The sequence below is a fragment of the Balearica regulorum genome, chromosome 7, assembly GCF_011004875.1.
Source record: "Balearica regulorum gibbericeps isolate bBalReg1 chromosome 7, bBalReg1.pri, whole genome shotgun sequence".
Taxonomy (NCBI): Eukaryota; Metazoa; Chordata; class Aves; order Gruiformes; family Gruidae; genus Balearica; species Balearica regulorum.
The window spans coordinates 36,578,015-36,593,989 of record NC_046190.1 but is presented as its reverse complement, the minus strand read 5'-3'; the positions used below and the strand labels follow the sequence as shown (position 1 = coordinate 36,593,989).

At 59.6% G+C, this 15,975-nt stretch overlaps 2 protein-coding genes across 3 annotated transcripts in view; one reads left to right on the top strand and one right to left on the bottom strand.

Annotated features, from left to right (window-relative positions):
- The window catches only part of CDH23 (cadherin related 23), a 207,754-nt gene extending 200,227 nt beyond the window's left edge, over positions 1 to 7,527 (top strand). The window contains exons 54-69 of one of the 2 annotated variants that reach the window (XM_075758935.1): positions 1 to 212; positions 743 to 937; positions 1,260 to 1,370; positions 1,607 to 1,736; positions 1,915 to 2,178; positions 2,300 to 2,461; positions 2,560 to 2,816; positions 3,098 to 3,195; positions 3,296 to 3,416; positions 3,597 to 3,676; positions 3,989 to 4,029; positions 4,364 to 4,424; positions 4,871 to 5,000; positions 5,083 to 5,205; positions 5,382 to 5,495; positions 6,285 to 7,527. In XM_075758935.1, the coding sequence (XP_075615050.1) occupies positions 1 to 212; positions 743 to 937; positions 1,260 to 1,370; positions 1,607 to 1,736; positions 1,915 to 2,178; positions 2,300 to 2,461; positions 2,560 to 2,816; positions 3,098 to 3,195; positions 3,296 to 3,416; positions 3,597 to 3,676; positions 3,989 to 4,029; positions 4,364 to 4,424; positions 4,871 to 5,000; positions 5,083 to 5,205; positions 5,382 to 5,495; positions 6,285 to 6,611 (2,426 nt within the window). In that variant the 3' untranslated portion in view covers positions 6,612 to 7,527. The remainder of the gene's footprint in view (positions 213 to 742; positions 938 to 1,259; positions 1,371 to 1,606; positions 1,737 to 1,914; positions 2,179 to 2,299; positions 2,462 to 2,559; positions 2,817 to 3,097; positions 3,196 to 3,295; positions 3,417 to 3,596; positions 3,677 to 3,988; positions 4,030 to 4,363; positions 4,425 to 4,870; positions 5,001 to 5,082; positions 5,206 to 5,381; positions 5,496 to 6,284) is intronic. The other variant, XM_075758934.1, reaches the window with a different exon arrangement.
- A 364-nt stretch (positions 7,528 to 7,891) lies between these two features.
- LOC142602650 (prosaposin-like) lies at positions 7,892 to 15,856 on the bottom strand. The gene is made up of 15 exons (XM_075758933.1): positions 15,468 to 15,856; positions 12,081 to 12,205; positions 11,660 to 11,734; positions 11,436 to 11,561; positions 11,155 to 11,349; positions 10,674 to 10,817; positions 10,456 to 10,512; positions 10,193 to 10,201; positions 9,982 to 10,089; positions 9,672 to 9,758; positions 9,379 to 9,562; positions 9,111 to 9,280; positions 8,941 to 9,021; positions 8,711 to 8,818; positions 7,892 to 8,621 (listed from the first exon to the last, which is right to left on the bottom strand). Exons 1-15 carry the CDS (start codon positions 15,526 to 15,528, stop codon positions 8,586 to 8,588), a joined length of 1,566 nt encoding a protein of 521 aa, XP_075615048.1. The 5' UTR covers positions 15,529 to 15,856; the 3' UTR covers positions 7,892 to 8,585.
- Positions 15,857 to 15,975: the final 119 nt, after the last annotated feature.

The following is a 15,975-nucleotide window of genomic DNA, read 5'->3' as shown; positions in this document are numbered from 1 at the left end:
AGGCTTTCAAGATCAATAAAGACTCTGGGCTCGTCACATCCCGGCGCCGCTTGCAGTCCTATGAGAGGTTCAACCTGACCGTGGTGGCCACAGACAAGGGGCACCCCCCTCTCTGGGGGACCACCATGCTCCACGTGGAGGTCATCGACATCAATGACAACCGGCCTGTCTTCATCCGCCCACCCAATGGCACCATCCTGCACATCAAGGAGGTAAAAACCCTTGAGAGAGAGTGGGGGGGGTCATGCCATGCCAAGACCTTGCCCTGGAGTGCTCCTGCCTTCCGGTGGCAAAAATCCAATCTCCATCTCTACCGGGGATCAAAACAAGACCTTGATTTAACACACAGCAAGAAAGTTTGGGTCATGGGGCTGGACGTCAAGAACAGCCCCTCTCCGTACGTGAGAGCGGGGATGCTGGCGCAGCTTTGGGGAACAGAAACCCCAGCAGCATGCAAAATAAGGAAACGGGTGTGCCAAGCCTGCTTATAAACAAGGGCTGAAACACTGACATTTAAGATGATTCTCCTTTCTGGGAAGCCAGGCTTGGCTCAGACAGTCTCCAGCGTGCACATGGAGCAGCTACCCCACCAAAGGGAATTATGGCTCTGTGTCACCAGCTCCCAGTTGTTTTTTGGGCAGCCGGAGCTTGCTGACCCTGAAACAAAGTGTTTTGGAGGGGCGGGGGGGGCAGGAGGCTTGTATGCAATGCTGGGACTGAGGGGCTGTGCATGTGCAAGCAGGAGATCCCCCTGCGGTCCAACGTCTACGAGGTCTACGCCATGGACAAAGACGAGGGCCTCAACGGAGCGGTGCTCTACAACCTGCTGAAAACCGGGGCAGGGAACAAAGACTGGGAGTATTTCAGCATCGACTCGGTCAGCGGGCTGATCCAGACAGCCATGCGGCTGGACCGGGAGAAGCAGGCAGTATACAACGTGAGCCAGGGAGCAAGCACGCCCGTGGGGTGGCCGGGACGGTCCTTGAGCCTGCAGGTCCGGTGCGGGGCTGGCAGGATGCTAGTGACTTGGTGGGGATGGGGTCAGCTGCCACAGTTGTGAAGATGACACACCTTAGCAGGAACTGGGTGGTTATCAAGTGCCGTTGGGGAATTGCATCCTGGTGGGTCAGCTCCCAATTCCCTGTTAAATCCCCCCACCGAATCCTCCACCACCCAGCCGTCCCCTCTGTCCCTGCCTCAGCGATGTCTCCTGGCCCGCCTGGCTTTGCCCAGGACAGCGCTTTTACCTCTCTCCCCAGCTGATCATCGTGGCCTGTGACCAGGGCCAGCCAGCCTACGAGACCATGCAGCCCCTCCAGGTCGCACTTGATGACATCGATGACAATGAGCCTGTCTTCCTCAGGCCACCTGTAAGGCACCGGGATGAGGGGGACCGGACAGAGTGTGTGTGTGTGTGTGTGTGTGTGTGTGTGTGTGTGTGTGTGTGTGTGTGTGTAGGGATGGGGATGCTGGTGAGCATGAGTGATGGAGCTGAGCATCACTGTGGCACGGAGCATGATGGGATTTGTCCGCTTTTAGTCTTTCAAAGCAAAAAAAACCCCACCTCAATGCTCATAACCCTCCCTTCTCCTGGGTTCTCCGGCAGAGGGACAGTCCCCAGTACCAGGCGCTCTCCGTCCCTGAGCACTCACGGCCAGGCACCGTGGTGGGGAACATCACCGGGGCAGTGGACGCAGATGAGGGCTCCAACGCCATTGTCTACTACTTCATAGCAGGTGGCTACAGAGCGGGGAGGGGATGGGCAGCTCTGCATCCCCCTGCACATCCCTCGCCAAGGGTTTGAGTCCCTCCTGTCATCTCCTCGTTGCCTTACTACCCTGGCAACAGGCAAGGTGGCATCTCAGAAGGGCCAAGCCCAAAGGGGACTAATTGGGGTCCCCTTTCTGCACCCAGCTGGGAATCGAGAAAGCAACTTCCAGCTGAGCCGGGAGGGCAAGCTGCAGGTCTTGCGAGACCTGGACCGGGAGAAGGAGCCGTACTACTCCATCATTGTCAAAGCGTCCAGCCAGAGGAACTGGTCCCCTCCCCGGGGCCAGCGGGCAGGCAGAGCCCAGCCCTGGGACCTCAGCGGGGACCTGACCCTTCAGGAGGTGCGGATCTTCCTGGATGACATCAATGATCAGTCCCCTCAGTTCACCAAGTCAGAGTACACGGCGGGTAAGGGGTGTCGGCGGCTGGGGCTACCCGGAGCCAGAGATGCTCCGAGGAAAATCCAGCCGGGGGAGGGATTGCAAGAGCCAGCCCAGCCCCAGGTCTCTGTCCCATTTCTCTCTCAAAGGGGTTGCCACCGATGCCAAGGTGGGATCGGAGCTGATTAAGGTGGTCGCGGTGGATGCCGACGTGGGCAATAACAGCCTGGTCCTGTATAACATCTTGGGCATCCGCTACATCAAGCAGCACTCCAATGACTCTGAGGAGGTGGCCAACATCTTCAGCATCGGTGTGTACCCCGCATGCCGCAGGAGCACAGTGCCATGGCCAAAGATATACCCATGGCCAGGGTCAATAATCCTGGGCTTGTGACCATCCTTCCCCCAGGAACCCTTGATGGGATCCTGCGAACCTTTGACCTCTTCACTGCCTACAACCCTGGCTACTTCGTGGTGGACATCATGGCTTCTGACCTGGTAGGCCACAACGACACAGCCATTGTGGGGATTTACATCCTGCGGGATGACCAGCGTGTCAAAATCATCATCAATGAGATCCCAGACAAGGTCAGGCAGTTTGAGGAGGAGTTCATCAGCCTGCTCTCCAACATCACGGGTGCCACTGTCAACACGGATGACGTGCAGGTAACCATCCACCTTTGAGGTTGCTTCGAGGGGTAGGTAGCCTTCCACATGCTGCTTGGGAGGTCTCCTTTAAGGTTGCCCTGTCTGTGCAAACCATAGACACCCCTGAGCTCTAAAGGTGATGGATATACCCCAGAGTGGGGTGTATTGAAGGGGTCCAGACCAACCCCATGCCAGACTTGAGGGTGTCTTGCCAGGCAAGTGCACCTCGGGGCACGCTCGGGAGATGCCCTGGGAAGAGACACCTCTTCCACACTGCAGACCTTGCTGTATCTCCCCAGTTCCATGTTGACAAGAAAGGGCGGGTGAACTTTGCGCAGACAGAGCTGCTGATCCACGTGGTGAACAAGGAGACCAACCGCATCCTGGACGTGGAGCGGTATGCCACCTGGCCCATCACCCAGCCCAGTGTCTGGCCCGTTGAGTCCTCGGGGAGCCTCATTAACGTCAGGATGCCCAAACATCCCTTCTCTTCCCAGGGTGATTCAGATGATAGATGAAAACAAGGAGCAGCTGAGGAACCTCTTCAGGAACTACAATGTGCTGGATGTGCAGCCTGCCATCACCGCCCGGGCCCCAGATGACCTCTCGGCTCTGCAGGTAATGGCCCAGCTGGGGCTGGAGATGGCCGCTGCTTGCAGGTGGGGTGGTGTCCCTTCCCCTTCTCCATGGCCCTCCATGGCCTGGAGAGAGGTTTCACCCAAATAATTTTGGATGGGTGTCCACCACCGGCTGCTGACTCAGTGCTAGAGGTTGTCACTACCCCTCTGTCTCTCCCAGATGGCAATCATCGTGCTGGCCGTCCTGCTCTTCCTGGCTGCCATGCTCTTCATCCTCATGAACTGGTACTACCGGACAGTGTGAGTAACGCTCGGGCTCTGCCTTGCTGGCCACCATGTCCCCACGGGCCAGGGGACCAGTGTGGCAGTGTCAGCAAGCAAAGGAGGGCATCAACATCCCACAGCCTACTGCGGTGGGGGTCAGCCTGGGCTCAGATATTGCCCCTCTTCCCCCAAAATATCATCGTTTCAATGATATTGCCTCTCCCCGCCAAGCTCACTGTCCTTATAGCTACGGGAGCTGTTTGCAGCGTTATTGTGAATCTGTGTCCCCCCTCTCCTTTCGAGCATCTTCCATATTTCCTTCCCTGACTTGCTGTATTTCTTTCGCAGACACAAAAGGAAATTGAAAGCCATAGTGGCTGGCTCCACCGGTGAGCAGCGTTTGGGGTTTTCCAGCTGCGTGAGAAGGCAGGGTGCATGAACAGCACGGAGGGGGTACACGGGGAGATACGGGGGATGTTAGCGGGCTGTAAATTGCAAGCGAGCCTGCCCAGCAAGGTGCAATGGTGGGAGGTTTGTGAGGTGGGAGGAGCACCCAGGCTCCACATTACCAGCCCCATGCCCAGTGTCTTTCTTATGTCACTGGTGCCTTTTCGGTCACCGAGTTTCCCTCCCCAATAAAGAAGTGCCACCCCGTGCCCGCAGCCAGGCTGGCTTGCTGCTCAGCCCACCGGCGTGCCGCCCTGTAACCCCTGCCTTTTGCAGGCAACAGAGGCTTCATGGACATCATGGACATGCCCAACACCAACAAGTATTCCTTCGATGGGTGAGTTCTCCCCTGCACTCCCCTCCCCGGTTTGCTACCTTGTGGGACCGCGGGCTGCTCCCAAGAGAGGGACGCCTGGGTTTTGGAGCCGGGGTGCACAGAAGGTGGAGATGCGATGCTTCTGTGCTCTGCGGAGGGCTGCAGCCGGGCGTGCAGTGCAGGGCATGACTCTGGCCCTGGCACACGTGCTTGCCTCTGAGGGCTTTCAAAGCCAAAAGACCTTGTGCTTTCTCCTGTGACTCCATCTCTGCCGATACGTGGGGCAAGCAGAGATGACGGGCAGGTACCAACACACATCTGGATTCAGAGCAGCCAATTTCATGTCTGCACAGGGCAGGAGGAGGCGGTGCAACCTCGGCATCCCGGCTCTGGGTGGGGTTAGGGATGCTGCTGGGTTCTCAGCTGCTCTTTCCTTGCGCTGAGGGCTGCTCCTCTGCCCCGGGCAGGGCCAACCCGGTGTGGCTGGACCCCTTCTGCCGGAATATGGAGCTGGCGGCGCAGGCGGAGCACGAGGATGACCTGCCGGAGAACCTGAGCGAGATCACCGACCTCTGGAACAGCCCTGCCCGCACCCATGTGAGCCACGGCCCCCGCCGAGATACCTCCTCCCCGCGCCCGACGCCCGCGCCGCCTCCTCAGCCTCTCTCCTCTTCCGCAGGGGACCTTCGGGAGAGAGCCCTCTGCGGCCAAGCCCGAGGACGACCGCTACCTGCGGGCAGCCATCCAGGAGTACGACAACATTGCCAAGCTGGGGCAGATCATGCGGGAGGGACCCATCAAGGTGAGTGATGAGTGCGAGCATCTTCCACCAAGGGGTCTTCTACCGCTCTGGCTTCCAGGTTCATGGCTGGGGCACCGGAGGGTGATATCGCTCCAAAAAATGCTGGGATGAGGCCAGCCGCCCTCCAACCAAACCATCTCCCTTGGGTAACCCATCATCTCTCCCCCTCTGCCCAGGGCTCTCTGTTGAAGGTGGTCCTGGATGATTACATGCGCTTGAAAAAACTCTTTGCCCAGCGGATGGTGCATAAGGCCACCGCCAGTCAGGGGGACCGCTCCTCGGTCTCGGAGGTAGACGGGGTGTGCGTGGGCGTGGGGAGATGCTTGCCGTGCCCTCTGGGATGCAGTGTGTCTTCTCAGCCCCACAGGCTGCGGTCGCTCCCCACGGCCGCGGTCCCTGTCGCCTGGTAGTCCCCCCATTCTCTGCTTGGCCAAAATGAGCCAGATTCTGGTTTTCCACTCTCTCCCTTGGTCTCTCCCACCTTCTTTGTGCTCTGTCCGTCACCTCCCCAACTCCCTACAAAGGTGCAGCCGGTCCACCGGGGCTGGCCAAGAAGCTGTGGGTCCCTGCACACACGGGGGTACATCTTCCCTCCCCTCTGTTCCTCTCAGCTTATCAAGCCAGCAGGTTTTTAAGGCAAAAAGGCTGAGACGGAGAGTTTTGGTGCAGGTGGGCTGGTGTGGGGAGAAGCAACTTCTCCCGCAGCCTTCCCCCTCTTCATGGGGGGCAAAATGTGGGGCAAACAGAGCGGAGGAGAGCAGTGGGATGGGAGACACCTATCCCTCCTCATCCTTATCCCCCTCTAGACCCCCTCAACTCCTTTCCTTGTCTGCCTCCTCCCCCACCACCCCAAATCCCAGCCCGAGTGGTCCAAACTCCTCCTGGGCTGCTGTGGGGGCTGCTGCCAGACCCACCACCCGGGGGGGCACCCACCTGACAAACGAGCGATCCAGCTGGAGATCATCATCGTGCTGGTGATCCTCATCGCCACGCTCGGAGGTTGCTTCAGTAGAGGAGGGTCCCACCAGGATCTGCTCTGGCCGTGGTGGTGATTCCCCCGCTCTGTGGACCTTTTGCAGCTGATCCAGAAGGAGCTGGAGGAGGAGGAGGAGGAACGCAGCCCCAGCCAGGGCAGCCTCCGCTTCCGACACAAGCAGCCGGTGGAGCTGAAAGGTCCCGACGGCATCCACGTGGTGCACGGCAGCACGGGCACGCTCCTCGCCTCCGACCTCAACAGCCTGCCCGAGGATGACCAGAAAGTGCTGGGTCGCTCGCTGGAGACTCTGACCGCCGACTGCGGGGGCTACAGCGACCACAACGCCCGCACCGAGTCGGCCAAGTCCACCCCCCTGCATAAGATGCGGGAGGTGATCATGGAGAGCCCGCTGGAGATCACCGAGTTATGACGAGCGGTGGTGGTGGTGGTGGTGCTCCTCTAGGCAAGCCGGGGCCGGCGGGGACCAAGAACAGAGCAGGGGGACCGTGGCGGGGGCCAGGGGCACCCCGAGACCGGCGCTCGGCTCCCCCTTCCCCTACAGAAGGAGTCCAGGCCAACCGGTGCGGTTCGCTCCAGCAGCCTTGGAGAGCTTGGCCCCGGGAAAGGGCTCTCAGGACCGGTTTGCTTTTACTCACCTGTCATTTATCCATGAAAGCATTAAATTTTTTTTATTTTTCTTATTAAAAAAAAAAAGTTTTTTTTTAAAAAAGAAAAAAAAAAGCTAAACGAATCCAATGAGTCCAGGCTGGGGCGGGGGGGTGGGGGGTGAAGGCACGGTGAGGAGAAGGTGCGGATGATGTCCCACCACAGCATCCCCAGGTGCACGCTGGGGACAAGCAGCCGTCACACCTCGACCACGGGCACGGGGAGAGCCGGGGCAGCGTGGGGAGAGGCCAAATCCCTTTGGCATTTAACGTCACCTTTCCGGCAAGGAAAGACAAAACAAAAAGAAAAAACAACCCACAAAACAAAAACTGAAGGCATTTCTCCATTTTGCTGGCTTTACCAAAACATGTTGCAACGTCGAAAAAAGAGACTGACAATAACTGGGGCTTCTGGATGTGGAGTGCTCGTGCGTGTCTTTTATGCCCTTTTCTTTCCCCTTCTCTCTTGCTTTCGGGTTTGTTCGTTCGGGGGGGGGTTTGTTTCCAATCGTAACCTTGTGGAGAGTTTCGGGCACGGTCTGTTACGGGACTCGGAAATATACTGTCTATGGCTTTGGGTAACCTGTCTGTCGTCCTTCCTCCCCGGCCGCACCGGATTCATCATACCCAAACCGCCTTTTCAAGAGAAAAACCCCCTTTTTTTCCCTTAATTCACCCCTCCATCCATCACCTTCATGAGATGTTGCCCCGGGTCTTGCTGCACCCCAGATTTTGGGGGAAGCATTAAACCTCCCCCAGGTTTGCCCCCCCCCCCCCCACACACACCCCCTTTGCCACGCCGCCGGCCATCCCCCCCACCCCTGCCTGCACCCCAGAAAAAGGAGAAGGGGTACAACCAGCCGGGCTCACGGGAAGAGTTTATTTGCGATGAGATGCTCCCGGGCCCGCTCAGGACCGGGTGCTGCAGGCGTCCCCCCTCCCGCGGCAGGGAGGGACGAGCCAGCCCCGCTGCCCCTCGCCGCCACGGCTGGGTCAGCACAGGACACCCCTCCCCAGCGGGTGGGAGCGAGATCAGCGACTTTACCCCCAGACTCACTCATTTTTTGTTCAGGGGATACTTAAAATATATCTATTTATCTACAGCAATCGGCTGGACACAATTAGTGTATTGCAAAGGTCATGCAAAGCCGGGCATTGCAGGTAAATTTAATCCACTTTGTTGCTTTAACTGGTGACCAGGGGAAAAAAATATAATAATAAAAAGCCACCCCAATTTGAAGAGGGACCAGCAAAGGGCTGGGCTTGCCAAAAGCCAACGAGACCTGCGGCGCGAGGCTGCCGGTGGCCGGGAGCCGGTGGGGGGGCCGGCGTTTGGGCAGCAGAAACCGTCCCAGCCCACGGGGACGGATCCACGTTGCAGGGTCTGGGCTTTACGTGTGGTTCAGGGTGGGATGGGGATGGGGTGGGGATGGGATGGGGAAGGGGATGGGGATGGGGTGGTGGGATTTTTGCAATCAGCCTAAGAGACGGCGAGGCTGAGTCCCCAGTCCTGAAAATACTAACGAGTCCCTTAACCTGATTTGGAAATCCAAGCCCCAGGGGTGGAAAAGGAAGTGGCAGAGGCGGGTGGGGTGCCCCCCCACAGCCCCCCACTGGGGTGCTGAGGCCAGTGGGCTCCTGCCGTCACCATCCGCAGGCGCAGGTGCATCCCAAGGGATGGGGTCCGGGATCCTGAACCAAAACGACGGGGCAAGCCCGGCCGGCCAGGGAGGTGGCTCCTAGTTCCATAGGTGACGCCGGCAGTGCTCGACGGCCTGCGGGAGAGACGGGAAGGGGTGGCGGGGGAAGGCAGGGACCCCTGACACCCTGCCGACCCAGGGGAGGGGACGTGGCCAACACTTACGTGACACTCAACCGCCGTGGCCATGTTCTTGCACCAGTAGTGCGGGCCCCAGGCACAGGGGTCCGAGCCCAGGAGATCCTCCTCGGGTGAGTCGCAGGCTCTTATTTTCTGCATCATGAAGGAAAAGGGTGGGAGAGGGGGAAAAAAAAAGCTGTCCCCCCCCCCCAGCCTTGGCCGAAAGATGCCTGTCTGGGTGCAGGGTGCAGCACCCACGGCAAGGGGACGCTTACGGTGCAGACGAAGGTGGGGTCCATCATCTGCACGAGGAGCCGCACGGCCGCCGGCTCGTACTGCACCACGAGCGCCTCGCACTGGGAAGGAGAAAGGGGGTGAGCCCGGCAGTGGGGGGCCGGGGGGGTCCCCGCCGGGCTGGGCACTCGCCCCCCCCGCCCCAGGTCACCTTGTCGGTGAGCGGCGTGGGCAGCAGCTCGCAGCCCTTCTCCAGCATGTCGCCCAGCTCCGCCAGCGTCTCGTTCTTCAGCAGTTCGTTATCAAAGTAGGTGATGACGATCTGGCAGACGTTGCAGAAGGTGTCCGCGCCCACTGCCAGCTGCTCCAGCACCGCAGCCCCTGCGGGACACGGTGCAGGGGGGGCCGTTAGCACCCCTCCATCACCCCGTTCCCCTGGGACCCAGCGTCTGGGTGCCACCTGGGTCCCCTGGTCTCACCTTGGTGGGCGTCCCCGCTCCGGGGACAGCAGTGCAGCATGGTGCAGACAGCCGCGGGGTCGGTGGCCTCCAGCAGCATGATGACCACGGCTTTGCCATAGGAGTCGACAAAGTCCTTACACTGCCCGATGACGCTGTGGGGCAGCATGTAGCACACCTTCTCGATGTCGTTCACCAGTTGCTCCTGCCGGGAGAAAGCAGGCGGAGGGAAAACACCCCCCCACACACTTCTTGCTGCCCCCTTTGCCCCCCCCCCCCCCCCCCCATCCCCGGAGCGCAGCGGCGGGGCTCACCTCCGTCACGTTGTTCTCCAGGAGGCTCTCGGCCGCCTTCACGGCGAACTGGCACATCTCGCACAGCGGCGTGGTCCCCTCCCCATCCTGCTGGGACGAGGCGATGGGACACACAGCGAGTGTGTGTGTGTGTGGCCCCCCCCCGAAGAGCCCTCCCCATCCCACCCAGCCATTGACCCCTGCGAAAGACATTTCCCACCTTGGAAAAATGGGGATATTCAAGGGAAAAAAAAAAAAAAATGAAAACAAGGCTCCCTCTTCCCAGTGTTTGGATTTTAAGGAGCTTGGGCGGGGGGCAGTTCTCGCTTACCCCCAGTGTGCTCAGGACCTGCATCACCTTCTCGGTGAGCAGCGTGTGGAGGGGCAGCGCCGAAGCAGAGGAGCAGAGTCCCAGCTGGCCACACAGCTCCATCGGGTCCTGGGCAGAAGGAGACCCCAAATCAGGCGGGTATTACCTGTGCCCCCCCACCCCTTCCCCAGGGAGGGCGATTGCAGCCCGTCGAGGCGCGGGTCTTGCTTACCTCAGCCTGCTGCCGGTGGAGGGGTCAGAAAATGGCAAGAAAAAATGAAAATAAAAATAATTACAGCAGTTGCAAACCAGAGAAAGGGATTTAGAAGCTTGTAGGAATATAAAGTAGTGGGTTTAATAAAAAAAAAAAAAAAATCCCAGTCGTGTGAGAGCAGGGCCCTGCTTTTGCCGACAAGATCCCCTTGTCTGCGCCATTCGCGCCCCCCCAGCCCCCCCAAGCCCCCAGCAGCCCCGAGGAGCCGCTCTCCCACTTACCAAGTGCCGGAGCAGCCGGGCGGCCGTGTCCGCGTACTCGGCCAGGTAGCGCTTGCACTGTGCGGGGGAGACACGGCGTCAGTGCCCGAGGAGGCGGGGGGGGACACCCCCCGGACTCCCCCCGGCCCTGCTTAAAAGCAAGTGGCGGTGAAAGATGCTCCCGTGCCGCGGTGATGTCGGGGAGGAGGAGGGAACCCCGGGCGATGCGGCGCCCTTACCCGCCGTGCCAGGATGGGTGCCAGGCCCTCACACGCCCGCTCGGCGTGGGCCACCAGCACCCGGGCGAAGGCGGCGTTGGTGCCCAGCTCCAGCTGCACGGCCGCCACCAGCTGCAGGCAGTCCTCGCACACCTCCTCCGTCTCCTGCGGGACAACACAGGCAGGGACAAGTCGGTAACCCCCAAAATAAAACTGACACACACACACCCCCCTCCTCCAAGACTGGATTTGCAGGGCTGGGATTTAAATGCCGGTCACAAGTTTTTTGGCTGGCATCTCTCTGGTGTCGGTTCCCCACCGCGCCCCCCACCCCCCAGATCCTGCAATATCCCAGCCCCAAATCGATGAGACCCCTAATCAGATACCATTTCAGCTGCGCAGTAATTTTAGTATTTTTGTTTAATTATTGTTAAATAGGTGATGCTTAGGTGATTCTCACCCTTGAGCAGCATCAATGGCATTCGTGCCTGTGCCGCGGTACCTGGGCTTTGCTGTGAGGCAGGTCCTGGGGATGGAGCAGGAGGGGCACGTTGGCGATGAAGGGGGCGACCAGGTCGGTGAAATCCTGAGCGGGGCCCGTGGGGGCCGGTGGCGGCTCTTGAAACTTCAGGGCCCCCGTGGGGCTCTCCCGGGGTTGGCACAGCTTGATGGTCCCGCAAACCACCTTTGGGTCCGACTGGGGGAGCAGAGAGGTGGGGGCTTGGGGCAAGACATCCCAAACCACAGAGAAAAGCAAACCCAAGGGGGTCCCCCGCCAGTTACCAGCACTTGCTTGCCCAGCTGGACGAGGATGAGGATGCCGGTGTCCACCATCCTCTTGCACTTGACGGACCAGTCCTGGAAGGGCAGGTACTGGCATTTCTTATCCAAGAAGAGCCGCAGTTTTTCCTAGGTGATAAGGGGGGGGAGCTCAGGGCTGGGCTGGCCCCGCAATGGAGGGGGGGCACACCAGCCCCGCGCACCTTCCCCCCCCAGCCGTGACCCACCTCGGTGCGGTTGTCCTGCAGGATCTTGCCCACCACAGAGACCACCACCTGGCACAGGTGACACGGGATCCCCTTCTGCTGAGAGACAGGACGTGTCGGGATGCTGCCACAGCACCCAGACACCCCCCTTGGTCCCCCAAATCCCACCCCTCCACTCCAAAAACACCTCACTAAGGGGGTCTTGGCAATATCCCAGGGCACCCGCTCATTTTTGCCACTCACTCTGCAGACTCCCAGTCCTACGTGAACCCCCCCCAGTTAAGCAGCCTTACTGGTTTACATGCTGCTGCTTGAGAGCATCAGTGGATGCTCCTCTGGGTGCCCAGCTTCGGGGTGGCCAGGCTGGGATTCTTGCCCCCAGCACCAAGTTTTGGGGCAGGATGGGCGCATCCCTCCATCCCCCCGCTCCCGGTGCGGTTACCCCCAGGGCCTGGTCCCAGACGGTGATCCGGCAGAGCTCCAGCGCCCCGCACTTGGCTGCCGTCACCACGTCACGGCACCAGTTCTCCGGCCGCTCGCTGCACTCCTGGAGGGGGCTGGCCCCGGCTGGGGGGGGGGGGGTGGGAGAGGAGACCGTCAGCCCCCAGAGCACCCCGAGACCATCTCCTGCCCCGCATCAACCCAGCACCCTGACCCCAGCCCTGCGAGCCAAGGGCGATGCTCCTCACCCTCCCGCTGTGATTCACACTCGGCTTTTGCAATGGTGGTGGGGGTTGTGGAGTTTTATAAATGACTTTTTAAGCCCAGCAAAGGCCGGCTTTGCCAGGCCACCACGTGCTGCCAGCTTTTCCAACGGGATGTTGCAGCAGCTTTGGGCCAGCAACAAACGCAAAGCAAATTTGGAGGATCATCCTCAGCCTTGCAGCACCCTTCATCACGCCAGGGAGGTGGCTGCTTATAAAACCAGCAATAAATCTTGCAAAACGAGCAAACCGGGGGTGCCAGCGCTCAGCCCCACACAGCAAACGGTTAGCCACGCCACAGCTCCTGGCAATGATTGAGCAACTCCATTTTGGGGTGGTTTTCTTTTTTTTTTTTTTTTCTCATTTCCTCCCAACAACAGCATTTTCTCCTGGCTACAAATCCCCAGCGCGGCAGCGGCGGCATCGCCCGCCCGAGCAGCGCAGTGGTGTGGTGCAATGCCGGAGGTTTAATTGCCACCTTGACGTGTCAGGATTCATTTGCGATGGGGTAAGCATTTATTCCCACCGGGGGCTGCGCCCACCCAGGATGCGGCTGGGGAGGAGGCGGCACAACCCAAACCTTTCGCTGCCCTGCTTCGGCCGGGAGCTGCCCCGGAAAGCCGAGGGCACGTGGGGAGCAGCACACGGACAGACGGATGGACAGACCCTGCTGCATACCCTCTTGCAACCGGCATTTCTAACCAAGCACAATCCCCCCTGAGCATTTGCATCCAGCTTTTACCACCTGGCCCTGGCCGTATGATTTTTGTACGGCAGGAATAAAGCCACAGGCAGAAGCTGCTCCTTCCATCCACCCTGCCCTTATCACTCCCCGAAAGCTGGGGGTTTTTTCTGCACGCCAGATTCCAGCAACACCTTCGGCTCATCCACAGGACGTGTTGGGGCAGAGGCTTGAGGTGTCCGGGGCCACCCCGGCAAGTCCCCAGAGGTGGGGGCTGCGAGGAGGGGGCTCCCAAGCCCCCCACCAGCTCCACCTGCTCCCAAAAACGCTGGCGCAGCTCGGCAGGCGCTGGGTGGTGTTTCGGCCCCGATTACCCCATCGGGCTGACAGCAGCACCGGGGCAGGAGCGAGCCCCAGGGCAGGGTGAGTCCCCCCGGTTTCCCATGCACGGCTTCCCACACACCTTTCCAGCAGCACGATGCCACGGTCGCCGCATCAGCTGCGAGATATATATTTATTTTTTTTTTTTTAACCCTGGCGCGAGCATCAGGGCAAACAGGAATGGCAAGTCAGGAGAAGCGTTAAGGGGTAGCACCAAAAAAAAAAAAAAAAAAAAAGGAAAGGGGAGGGGAGGCAACAACCCACAGCTTGTTTCCTGCCTGACCCACAGACACAAGCATCTCGCAGCCCCATGCCGGAGACCACACCAGTGGCGTAAGGATGCCGCTGGCAACAGCATGGGGGGGATTTCGCTGATCTGAAGGGTTTCAGCTCAGCGCTTACTCCTAGCCCTGCTCAAGTTGAAACTCAGGCAACAAGTGCTGGGCCGGAAAAATAATTAATAACGCCCATCTGCTGAGAACAGAGGGAGCTTCCCCAGGTGGAAAGCATGGCCATGGGGCAAGCAACCGGAGCAACTAGTGCCCCATGAGCTCTCTTCCACATTTCAAGGCCCTGCCAGAGCCTCCTGGTGCTGACCAGCACCCAGGCAGCAGGACACGGGGCGATACTGATGTCTGCAAAGCCCCGGCACGGAGCACGGCAGGGATGCTCCCGTGCCACCCCAGTGGCCCCAGGCCAGCGGGCGCTGCCTGATCCCCCCAACTGCCAGGCCCTGAGGTGCAGTGGGCTTCACTCAGGGGAGATCCAGCACCGGGTTCCAGATTTGGCAGGGCTGTGCCAGCATTACGCGGAGCCCCGGAGCACGCCGGCCGAGCCGGGAGAGCCTGGCGAGCAGGTTGTGACGTAAACCATGGGGGTGGCAGCATGGGCCCCAGCGCCCCAGTTCGTGGCTGGGCGCACACCCCTGTTATGACAAAAACCATAAATAAACTCTTCCCAGCATCAAAATCCTTCTCAAAGGTGCACAGCGGCCCCTGAATCCTGCAGCCCCCCCGCAGCCACGCTGCTGCTGGAAGAGCAGCTGCTGGCTCCCAGGGCAGGTGTGGCCCGAAGGACGGACGTGCCGAGCACGGGTGAACTTTCCTGCTCTGCCTGTTGCTGGCTGGAGCACCTTGGCACATCCCCCCCCACCGTCAGGCCACGCGTGCGCGGGCATGACTCTGTCACCGCAAAGCCGGTGCCTGGGCAGGTCACGTCGGAGGAGCCCAATGGGCTGAGCCTGGGGTAAAAAAAGTGTGCAAAAGAGTGCAAAAGGGGCTCTTCCCTCTAAAAGGGGGTTTTTTGCCTACAGCAGCAGGGAGCCGTGACTTCCCTGGTGAAATTTCCCCTGGAATAACCAATTTCCCCTTAAGCAAAGCCCAGGGGTGGGAAACAGGCTCTTCCCACCCTCTTCCCTGGGCATGAGCCAGGTATCACCCTCTCCCTCCCCTGGTGGGGATACCTAGGGGACAGCAGCATAAGCTCATCCGCAGGAAGATTTGCTCACAGATACCCAAAGCCCTGGCGATGAGACGTCTCTGCAGCACTGCACCCCAGCAGCCTACCCGGAGCTCGGCACGTCATGGCAGAGGCGGCTTCCTGCCTCCTGCCCCTTGTACGTGACACCGTGGTCACTCCCTTGTGCAAGGACAACAGAGCGGTTGTCCCCAGATCACACGCACGCAGCCAGGTCCCGACGCCGAGGGCGGCAGACGAGGCAGCCCTCTTCCACCTCGCTGCCGAGACACCCCATCAACTGGCCTCCCATTTTTCCATACCCCAGCAAAACACCGGCTCCATCTGAATCCATGCTGTCTGGAGAAAGGAGGGAGTAAACTACTTTTTGCCACGAGATCATCTTTAAGGGCAGAAGTCACAACACTCGCATCCGGGTGGGCAAGAAGCAAAGCCTGCCCCAGATCTCCTCTGGGCTAACTCCACTGCCACACAGGGAGGAGGAAACGCGCTACAGAGCTTAAACATTATAGCTGAGAATAGTTTTGGGGTTCAGAAGGATTTTCTGGGCTCTCCTCGAGTCCTACCACCCCAGGCCTGGCCTTACCTTGGTAGGAGCCCAGGCACACAGAAAGGATCAGCACCCAGCCACTCCATTTGCTCTCCATGCCGTTCCTAAGATAGTTCCTCAGTGGCTGGTTCCTCTCCTGTGCTGCTCCCAGACTGAGGAATCTTGGATGGGTTGGGAGAAGCAGTGAGAACCCACACCTACGCAGGGTAATTACCACACCCCTCTCCTTATGCCTTGATTATAAAATCATCACCAGCCTGCAAGTGGAGGGAGGGACCAGAGCCAGGCAGGTATTCCCGGGAAGTCAAAACCAGCCCAGAACCTGCTGCTCTACACCAACCTCACCATTCCTGGCTGCAAAGGGTGGGCACGGCGCGGAAAACTCGCCTAGTGCCATGCGATACAGCCGTCTTCTGAATCAGAGCATCATCTCTTAAAAAAGAAAAAACACCCAACCAAACCAAAAAAGTCAGCAGTGCAGACCTTAAAGACCAGTAAGTGCGTTTATAGGCAGCCAAGTAGTTTTTAAATGCTGTAAGACAAG

Excerpts from the sequence above, each read along its gene's own strand:
- LOC142602650 (XM_075758933.1), bottom strand. The coding sequence starts at position 15,528 with ATGGAGAGCAAATGGAGTGGCTGGGTGCTGATCCTTTCTGTGTGCCTG. Across the intron at positions 12,206-15,467 it reads GTGCCTGGGCTCCTACCAAG|CCGGGGCCAGCCCCCTCCAG; the intron begins GTAAGGCCAGGC and ends CCCCCCCCCCAG. Across the intron at positions 9,022-9,110 it reads CCACGCCGCTCACCGACAAG|TGCGAGGCGCTCGTGGTGCA; the intron begins GTGACCTGGGGC and ends TCTCCTTCCCAG.